This window comes from Pangasianodon hypophthalmus, chromosome 16 (assembly GCF_027358585.1).
Source record: "Pangasianodon hypophthalmus isolate fPanHyp1 chromosome 16, fPanHyp1.pri, whole genome shotgun sequence".
Lineage (NCBI taxonomy): Eukaryota > Metazoa > Chordata > Actinopteri > Siluriformes > Pangasiidae > Pangasianodon > Pangasianodon hypophthalmus.
The window spans coordinates 23,356,109-23,367,222 of NC_069725.1; the positions used below are offsets into that span (position 1 = coordinate 23,356,109).

The 11,114-nt window shown below is 42.7% G+C and overlaps 1 protein-coding gene across 1 annotated transcript; it reads right to left on the minus strand.

The window, feature by feature from the left end:
• Positions 1-722: 722 nt before the first annotated feature.
• On the minus strand, positions 723-10,864 carry e2f1 (E2F transcription factor 1). The gene is made up of 7 exons (XM_053241023.1): positions 9,630-10,864; positions 7,797-7,899; positions 7,425-7,644; positions 6,839-6,991; positions 6,516-6,630; positions 6,158-6,374; positions 723-5,078 (listed from the first exon to the last, which is right to left on the minus strand). Exons 1-7 carry the CDS (start codon positions 9,876-9,878, stop codon positions 4,828-4,830), a joined length of 1,308 nt encoding a protein of 435 aa, XP_053096998.1. The 5' UTR covers positions 9,879-10,864; the 3' UTR covers positions 723-4,827.
• Between the last annotated feature and the right edge of the window lie 250 nt (positions 10,865-11,114).

Genomic DNA, 11,114 nt, shown 5'->3' on the forward strand with positions numbered 1-11,114 from the left:
AAACTCTACACTGAATCACATTAAATATGTTTATAATGAAATATTTGTGTTTAGAGATGTTAATTTGTTGGACAGTGCTGTATTGTTGTCATCCCTGTGAGAAGTTAGCGGTTGTTAGTTGCACTGACGTCACTGACGAAGTTTCAAACGGTTAGGTTTCACTGTTAGTGCTGAAAAACAAAAGAGCTCCTTTTCTTACTCATTTTCCATTTTCCATCGTCATATTCATGAGAAATCCAGTGAAGAAGTAAGTAGTGGAGATGGTGGTGCAGATGCAGTGCAGCTATATGATGCACATGTACAGATGAGGAGGTGAGAGAGCTGGACAGACTAAAGTACTAAAGCACCGCCGCATCACCCTTTTTAGGTAGAGATGAAGCGAGGGCTAAACCCCACCGCACCACTACAGTAGGGCATTGTGGGTAACCTCGGAAACTGTTAACTAAAGTGGAAATAGAGCCGAAGAAAGACATTTTTGTGTTAATTATCAAGATTAATATGCGAGTGAGTGCAACTGGGTATGAAGTGTACTACATACAAATTTATACTATACCCTATGGAGTGAACATGAACAGTTAATGGGAAGGCATTTAGGATTGAATGGATCCTACTGCTGTTCCCCAAATGTGAACCTTTGAAGTAAAAACAAAATTTGAGCAATAATGTGAAGAAAATCAAAAACTTTCCGTGAACCTCAGTGATCCAGTCAAACGGACGACACATGAAGGGAGATAACTGATTTATTGGGATTGTTAATGAAACAGAAACATTGTTGTTTTCACTGCCTGTCATTAAAAAGCCATATAATAAAGAATTTGCATATGGATATACATTTTCTCCAAACCACGTAGTTTATCAACAAATATCTTTCAGCTGGATGGTGATTAAAAGATTCAACTGTTTTCTTGCACTTCAGGATAAATTGCGTCAGTTACAGAATGAATAATGTGACATCATGATCCCAGACACACTCACTCACTCACTCACACACACACACACACACACACACACACACACACAATCCCCAAACCAAATGGAAAAACTCTAAAACTTCTTCAACACACTGCACACATTTGAAACAACAAATAAAACCTTTATACACACACACACACAACCCAAGATATTTTTCGACTAAGCATTTACACCACACACACGTGTACAGGCACGCACACAAACGCGCACACACACACTTAAGTGCACACTCGCAAAGTAGAACAAGCTGCCTTTCTGAAAACCCAGCCACATTTTCTCTCTCTCTCTCTCTCTCTCTCTCTCTCTCTCTCTCTCTCACACACACACACACACACACACACACACACACACACACACACACACACACTCACACATACACAGACACACACAGGCAGTTTATTATCTCATACTCATGTATGATTGAAATAGCTTATTAAATAAAACCTCTACAGATTACTAACTTAAAACTAAGTTATACGAACCAGGGCTGTGTTCCAATACCACATTCATAACACGCCCTCGTCGACTTCCCCTACCTATTTGCCCTCGGTTCAATCCTCGCCACTGTGTTTAGGGTTCTATCAAGAACATTGGAAGGAGAATATTACCCAAAGGCAGAAACGCTAACAATTATTTCAACTTTATAAATTTTTACTAGCTAGCAAGTCGGCTAGTTAGCAAAATGACTCTGGGACTTTGTGCTTTCGATGTAAGAATGTGAACAAAAGACATTAGCTCCGTTTAAATGGTTAAAGTAGTAAGAAAATTCCAGGGAAAAAAAGCACCGGGAAAATACTTCACAGACAGAGAGCCTACGATTGACACTAGAAATATAGCGATCTAGCGAGCACATAGCTGTTAAGTCTTTGATACAGACTTATGTAAAGACGGAGTGACAGTAAAAACTACATAAAACTGTCAAGAATATCAACATTTCACTCAGATGTGTTGGAAAAATGCTAGAAAAATACTCAGCGTGAGTAAAATTAACAATAATTTCCCTTAGCATCGATGGCTAACCAATCTGTCTGTTGTGCCATGCTGAGAAGCTACATTTCTGTGTCTCTAGAAAATCTTGATTTTCTTTGGAATATTCTTGTAAAAGTGATGAATACGAATGCGTTAGACGTTAGTTGTGAGGGAAAGTCGACGCGAGAGTGTTCAAATAGTAACGAAACTCAGAGCCAGTGTAGAACATATTACAAGAAATTATTCATTTTACAGAAAATAAGTGGAAAGGGAAGCTTATAAAATGGTACATTTGCAAAATTTGAAAATAACAAACAAAAAAAAAAACCAAAAAAAAAAACAACTTTGATCTTTCAGTCAACTGAGAGATCTCAAAAGTTTTGGCACCTAATGTTAATCTGAATTTCTGTGTGTAAAAATGAACTACCAGTGTATACATTATTACAGGTGGAAAGGGAGGAAGAAAAAAAAAAAAAAAAAAATGAAAAAGTTGAAAAGGTGAAATACTTAAATATTTCCATTTCTGGGAATTAACTAGCTAGAGGGCAAGCTAGCAAAAAAAAAAAAAAAAAAAAAAAGACTACACTATGAGGACCATTTCAGGACCCCAAAAAAATAAATAGAGAGAAATATTAATAACAAAAATAATTAAAATAAATTCATCTATCGCTGTACAAACACGGTTATAAACGGCAGTTCAAATGCCTGTTTCTGGGAGACTAAAGCGATGAAATAAAATCATAATGACGTAATATAGCTAAACGTTAACTGAACTACAGTGATCGTGATTTCTTCCTTTTTAACCACTCCACACAAAGCTCTTTATATTTCTGAAAAGAAAAGGCATAAATCTGAACGGGCTTGCAGCAAACGTTTGAATATTCTTAACAAATAAACCACTGTGTTTAATTTTCTGCACTGAAATGCTAAATTCCTGTCTGAGGGGAAATTTTAAGACACTCCAGAGCAACACGTTAGAGGCGCACACTGATGACATCATACATTTAACCTCCAAACAAGGGACCTTTCCTACTTTTAATGAGAAATTCCCTTCAAATGTCCCCCCCCCAAAACCAAAGCACTGTGCAGCTCCTCATAGCTCCTTTAGTTCTTTTTTTATACTGAATATACTTACAAGAATAAATGGTATTCCTTATATTAAATATTTAATTAGGGACTTTTGTTACATTAGTTTTAGGTAGCAGTTGAAGAAATCACGTTCACATAATGGATAATTGGAACCTGTATTAAATGGGAAATGAGGAGGATCAGGCGAGTTACAGTAAGATTTGGACGCAAGATGTGCGAGATCGAAAAAAAATAATAAATCACATGCGCGCACACACACACACACACACACACACACATCCTGGATGAAGGTTACATTTACAATTGAAAGGAATCTGATGAGCTATGACGTTCTTGTGGATCATTATGGCAGTAGGGCTGGACGATATGACAATATAATATCAATATCATGATAAATTATTCACATTCACAATACACTTTTCTAAGATATCGTGATATCTTTGTATTACATTTTTTATTATAAATCACAAACTGACTACATGGAGCTTATGTGATGATAAAATTGTGTACTTAACCTTTTAAATTGTAAAATCTTTAAACCTTTATTTTTTCCTCCCTTTCAGGGTTAAGTATTTGTTTTTACATATCATGTATTGTAAAAATACTTTCAAGAATCGTGATATGATTTATTGTCATATCGCCCCACCCACATATATATAGCAGTGCTGCATTTAGGCTTTTGCTGATTATCAGTTATATGATGTCATGTTATGATACTCATTATAGATATATCGAATGCTTAGAAATGCAATGCTACGATTATATTGTAAAGTGTGTGGAAAGATTTTGCGATCATCGTGAGGTGAAATGTTAACATCAGCACACGCTAAGCTGTATTACGAATGACTGAAAAGATTTATCGGAAATCAACCAATGAAAAACCACCGCCAACGCACAGACATTCTGTAAACGTACTCCAAAAAAAAATCCTGCATGAATTCAAGCAACAACCACAAACACACTAATAAGCCTGGTGCCAATACTTTTTATAACACGCCCTTGTCAACTTTCCCATGGTTATATCACCGTCACCATTTTAACGTTAATTTTTGTTACGTTATCAGTTCGGCTGAAGGGCGAGGGATCAACTACCCAGAATGCAGTGCAATCTAATGCTTTTTTTTTTTTAACGTAGGGTTTTACGTAGACAACCATGACTACATCTGTACATGTTGGATAAAATAACCTCGCCAGTGTGCGCTGCTAGCTACTTTGCAAGCTAGGAAAGAAAAGCACTACACACTTCTCTACCGCTGCAAGTGGCCACTCGTCCGTTACGCACAAGGACAGATCGACGAGGGCGCGTTATAAAACACGTATCGTAACGCAGGACTCGTCTATTCACCTGAGCAAAACCTTACGATTCAAAACTCTACACATACACAAACACACACACTATATACACCTCTCTATGCACATAACACACAACCCTCTTTACATCTACCTCGAAATTTAAACAATAATAAAAGAAACAAGATTACGATATATTTTTTATATAAATAAATTAAACTGATTAGAGAAGCAGAGCTCGGAGATGGCTGGTGTGAAGAGCTGGTGACGGACGAAAGGCAGCTCTGAGCTGCAGCAATTTTTAGCATGATGAAGCAGGAAGTGCTGAAGATGCAAACGGGAGTCAGTTTTTCCTTTTCTTCCAGATGAGTGGAAATATATATTTTTTTTGTCAGACAAATTTCGAAAAAGTGCCTTTAAAAATGGGTGCCAATATTTTTAGCCCACTGACAGAGGCATGGTGCTAAGTGATAAAGTGAAGGAGAGGGACGATACGAACAGAGACTCTCAGAACAGAGGGCCGAGGTCGGTGAAGTCGCAGTCGAACAGTTCGCTGATGCCCTCGTGGTCCTCCAGACCGAAGTGGTAGTCCTGCGTGTGCGGCGGAGACAAGCTGATGAAGCTGTCGATCGGCAGGCTGAAGGGATCCGAGCCGGAACCGGGACCAGCCCGATCCAAAAGGAAGTCTGACGATCCCAGCGTCAAGGGGTCAAAGTCGGCCATCTCACTGATGCCTGAGAACGGGTCCAGCAGTGACTCTGAAAACAGAATACACAAGTTTGTGTTTGTGTGTGTGTGTGTACGTGGACACCTTTTTTTTTTTTTTTTTTTTTAATATCTTGTGTCTATATCTAACAGTTTTGACCTCGTGGAGACATTCTGGTTGTCCCCATGACTAGAAAAACTTACAGGGGAAAAAAAACTGCAGCTTTTATTTAAAAAAAAACTACAAGAGGTTTGATTAATTAGCTGCATTAATAATATTATCTTTGGAGAGTCCTCACAAGGATAGTAATAGAAATGTGTGTGTGTGTGTGTGTGTGCGTAGTGAGGTTTTGTTGCAAATTTTGAATTTGTCCATAAAAACACTGATATCGATTTAATTTCGGAATTATATCTTATTTTTCAAATGTCTTATCGTGGAGGAAATGCCAAACTACTCAGTCGAACTTGATCATTAAACAGCTGCTTTACGTAAACCACAAAACAAACAAACAAGAACACACATTGAAGTTAGATAGCTATAGTCATAAAATTCCAACAAAACCCCAAAAAATACAAACAAACAAAAAGCATTGTGAAGGTAATTTTTAAAGCCGATGAGCTGTACGTTTGCGTAACCTCAAAGTGACAGGTGATCGTTAATGTTCTCCGTGTGACACAAAGCTGCGAGTTCAGAGACAAGCAACATTCGAATTAAGATTTTCTCAATTCTGTGCAAATTAGGTATGATGCTGTAAAGCAACAAATTCAATGGCGTGTGTGTGATCTGACATTTCTTCAGTTCGCACTCACAGCTTTGGTTCCCATTTACAGTTTGACGCAGAAAAACGGACGAGAAACTCAAACATGGTTCCATCTTAGCCTGTCATATACGACCTGTCACTGAATGTGTACGAAGAAAAATAATTGGAAATTGGAAGAACGTAGCAGAGCTCGTTGGTGCCTCTGGCGAATGTACGTAGCTAGTAAAGACAGCTTGCTCTGAGATGGAAGCTAGTACAAAGCCGAGCACGTAACATGTAAATAAAACAACTGATTCGATTTTCACACTGATTAGCGCATTATTTCATTTTCTGCTTTAAAATATTGTGATGCTGTAATCTCAAGCACTCACCTGTCTCGCTCACTAAAGGAAGCGGGGAGGCGCTCGGGATCGTCGCTGGCGTCGATGAGCTCGCTTCCTGTGCGGACGAGGCTGGACGAGGAGGGCTGTGAGTGGATGATTTTGCGGGACTGCAGCCTGTTACAGGACTACAAACTCCAGAGCTGTCCTCAGGACACAGGAACACGTCGATGGGACCCTTGGTGCTCTTCAGGGAGATCTGGTACCCCTGTGCAGCCAAATCATCAGTCAGTAAGGATCTACTCATTTCCTTTTTAGTTTATGAGGTACTAAGACTCTGGCTCTGTGGCAGTCCTGGGATTTAAACTCACAACCTTCAGCATCACTACAGCTATCGTTTTGTTATTACCTCACTGGGCTCGGTGACGGTCATCTGCGTCTCAGGTGGGGCTCGGATCACGATGACGATCTGATCCGGAGGGTCCACGGTGCTGCGCAGGTCCTGACACCTCACATACCCCAGCGTGGCAAAGTGTTAAAGATGAAATCGCACACAAAGTCTTCCAATCTCAATCATCTCGGCATGTACGATAATTGCCTATGTGATTTATCACTATATACTGATTATACAAGTGTTTTAAAATAGTAGCACTAACAACTGGGTTCCAATTGGGAGCTAACCGACACGTCAGGTAACACACACACACACACACACACACACGGGAAGGATATGTCTTATTCTCCGAGTCCTCGGTGAGGAGGCGGAGCTGCAGGCTGCACTTGTTGATGAGTTCATCCAGTTTGTCTTCAGCATCAGACAGTTCAGACACTTCTCTCTGTAACTCCTGATAGCGAGCCACTGAGGCGCCGTCGATACGGTTACCACTGTAACACACACACACACACACACACACACACACACACACACACAAAACTAGGTTACCAGGTTCAAAATCATGTCAACATCATGCAATTTAAGAATGGCTTTTGTGTCCCAGTAACAGTGAGGGAGGCGTGGCCTCTGTATCTGACAGTCATAGAGAAGGAGGCGTGGCCTGTGGGTCTCAGTCCCAGTGGAGGGGGCGTGGCCAATGTAACCTACTAACCCATTGTTTTAATATGCTATTAGTCCTGATAGTGAAACTCAACACAAAACTAGAGCGTCACTATAATCGAGAACTAACTAAAAATGAAATTTGTAAAATTGTACTTAAAGGACAAATAAAGATATAAAGTGTAAACTTTCATGCAGAACTTTACACAGACGTGTGTGTGTGTGTGTGTGTGTGTGTGTGTGCATATGACAGCTGACACTCACAGCCACTGAATGTTGTTCTTGGATTTCTTGGAGATGAGATGAATGCCCTCTAGGACATTGGTGATGTCGTAGATGCGTCTCTTCTGGACGTCCAGCACCTGCGAGGCCCAGTTCAGGTCCACCACGCCGTCCGGGGACTGAGCCAGCAGGTCCAGGAAGCGCTTGGTGGTGAGGTTCAGGGACGTGTCATAGCGTGATTTCTCCGTGCTGAGACGAGGGACTGAGGACAGAAAGACGAGAGCATGTTAGCATGGCTGACTGACTGCGAACACGGTGTAGCGTGACGAGCAACAGGCACGATTATAAACTATCAAAATTATATTTAAACACCACCATGAGTGTGTGTGTGTGTGTGTGTGTGTGTGTGTGTACCTCTGGGACGTCCGGGCGTAGCAGGAGGAGCAGGACATGGTGGAGGTGGTCTGGTAGTGCTGATGTACTGGTGATCATTGTCCAAATCCAACTTCCTCTTCACCTACACACACACACACACACACACACACACACACACACGCGCGCGCACGGTCAAAGGACACCAACTATAACTTTGGATACCTTATTTACTTTGTAGAAAGCAGAAGAAAGTAGAAGAGATGAAGAATACAAAGAGGAGGAATAGAAGGAAGTAAAGGATGAGGAAGAAGATGAACAGTGAGTTGTAAATAAAGGAAAATAAGAAAATAAGAACAAGACAATGACAAGTGAGAGAAAAGGAGGAGGAGGCAGAAAAAAGGAAGAAAGATGAAGAAAGGTAGAAGAGGAAGGAAGTGAAGAGAAGAAAGAGGAAAAGAGGAAGAAGGAGAAAGAGAGAAGAAAAGGGAGAAGATAAAATGATTATCAGGAAAATGAATAAAAAACAAAACAGAACAGAAAGAGGAAAGGGAGAAGAGGAGGAAGGAGAGGAGGAGAAACAAGGAAAAGAAGAAGAGGAAGAAGAGCAGAAAGAGGAAAAATGGAGGAGGAGATTAAAAAAAAACAAAGGATGAAACGAATAGGACAAAAATGAACAGGAAGAGGAAGAATAAGAGTGAGAGAAGAGGAGGAAGAACAATAAGAGAACAAGAATTGATGGCTGGTAAATGTTATTATTATGAGTATCAGTGTGTGTGTGTGTGTGTGTGTGTGTGTGTGTGTGTGTGTGTGTGTGTGTGTGTGTCAGATCAGGTACGTGAGTGCAGTAGCCTGTCTTTGTCACATATACAGCACAATGAAATTCTGTTCTTCAGATATCCCAGCTTGTTAGGAAGTTGGGGTCAGAGCGCAGGGTCAGTCGTGATACAGGGCCCCTGGAGCAGAGAGGGTTAAGGGCCTCGCTCAGGGGCCCAACAGTGGCAGCATGGTAGTGCTGGGGCTTGAAACCCCCGACCTTCTGATTAGTAACCCACTGTGCCACTACTCTGTGTGTGTGTCTGTGTGTGTGTGTGTGTGTGTGTGTGTGGTACCAGCAGGCAGCACAGCACGGTGTCTCTACACTGCTGTATCCCTGTGTGTGTGTGTGTGTGTGTGTGTGTGTGTGGTACTGGTGGGTGGCCCGGTGCGGCGTCTCTGTGCTGCTGTGCCCCTTTTCTGTGTGTGTGTGTGTGGGGTGTAATGTGAGTGTGTGGGGTGCGTGTGTGGTGTGGTGTGTGTGTGTGTGGTACTGGTGGGCGGCCCGGTGCGGCGTCTCTGTGCTGCTGTGCCCCTTTTCTGTGTGTGTGGTGTGTGTGTGTGTGTGTGGGTGTGGTGTGGTGTGGCGTGTGTGTGTGTGTGCGCACGCAGTACTGGCGGGCGGCCCGGCGCGGCGTCTCTGCGCTGCTGTGTGTGTGTGTGTGTGTGTGTGTGTGTGTGTGTGTGTGCGCACGCAGTACCGGCGGGTGGCCCGGCGCGGCGTCTCTGTGCTGCTGTGTGTGTGAGTGTGTGTGTGTGTGTGTGTGTGAGTGTGTGTGTGTGTGTGTGGTGTGTGTGGTGTGGTGTGTGTGTGTGTGTGTGGTGTGGTGTGTGTGCGCACGCAGTACCGGCGGGCGGCCCGGCGCGGCGTCTCTGTGCTGCTGTGTGTGTGTGTGTGAGAGTGTGTGTGTGTGTGTGTGTGTGTGGTGTGGTGTGTGTGAGTGTGTGTGGTGTGTGTGCGCACGCAGTACCGGCGGGCGGCCCGGCGTGGCGTCTCTGTGCTGCTGTGTGTGTGTGTGTGGTGTGTGTGTGTGTGTGGTGTGTGCGCGCACGCAGTACCGGCGGGCGGCCCGGCGCGGCGTCTCTGCGCTGCTGTACGCCGGGTGGCGCGGTGCTGTGTGGGGTGGAGAACAGCAGCAGATCCGCTCCGGCACTCCGGGGCTGGAGGAGCTCCACACCGCCGCACGCTGGAGAGATGATGACGATCTGATGATCTGCGCTCAGGTCGATGCTGCCACTGTTCAGGAGAGTCTCAAAGTCAGCCAGGAGATCCTCTGAGCTGTGAGCAGAAACCACCGTGTCCGCCATCCGAGATGTGACCTTTCACCCTGTCTTATAATAACCAGTTATATCAGCTTCCTGTCTCAGAGCTCCACCGATGATGATGATGATGATGATGATGATGAGGAGAAGTTAAATAGTAAAATTACACTCGATTTCAGCTGTATGCTTTTAAACTGATATTGATGACCCATTTGATCACTAATCTGAAGAGCTTAATGTTTTTTGTAGTTTCAGAACACTACAAAAGTCTAAAATCTCTGGCTTCAGATCTTCAGGTTGACTTTATGAACCTGTTACAACTCCAGACTTGTAGCTTTCATCATTCAATATTCATGCAATCTAACTTTAATTGTAATGAATTTCTTCAAGTCTCCTTTGTTTTGGCACTAATCTCTGAACACACATGCAGTTCAGAGATTAAGCATAAAAACAGCAACAAAAAACCACCACCAATACACACTAATATTAATGCATATTATCATTTATAATGTATCAGTTATAATCACGTCAGCTTTTAGACAAGCTCAGGCCTATTCGGCAACAAGCACTGGAAAGAGAAACAGGCCAAAAAAGCCTAAAAAGATGAACTTTTTGCCCATTTTCAAAATGCAATCGCTAAAACTTTCATGCAGAAGCAGGTTCTAGGAATAAAAACAACTAATTCTTTAGAGAAAATGCAGAAGAAGCGGATCTGACAGCACAAAGAAGGTTTCTCTTTCAGCTCTTCCTGCAGCTCGGGCTGGTTCTCGGCTCATTCAGGAAGTTTTAGCAGAAAAAACAAAGGACAAAACAATCATCCAAAGCTCGCAGGTGTAAATATAAAGCTCCAGAAGCGCTCAGATGTTCCTTATAGCCGCTTTAAGTGTCCAGGGTTTAGGAGATCAGCTCGGGCTTTTCCGCCTCGGCGTCGCGCGCGCGGTTGTTTTTGTTGTTGTTCCAGCTGATCGGAAACAGAGGAGCTGATTTTCACGCGCCAAATCCTACTTTGCCGCGAAAAGTGGCACGTGCCGCAAACACGCGAGGCGATTGGCTGAAACGCGCTGTGCCTTCCGTGCAACGTCAGCGGCTCCCTGCATGCTGATTGGCTACAAGATCTTGTCAATCATCACGGACCTTGACAACAGAACCGTATCAGATGTGTGTATCAGGTCTGAACTCCCCCTCCATTTTGTCGACATATTCACTGAGTTTTTAATAGAAAACACGACTGGATTGTACATTAAAGCTCTCAGACATGAGTTAGAAAGTGTGAAACTCTCT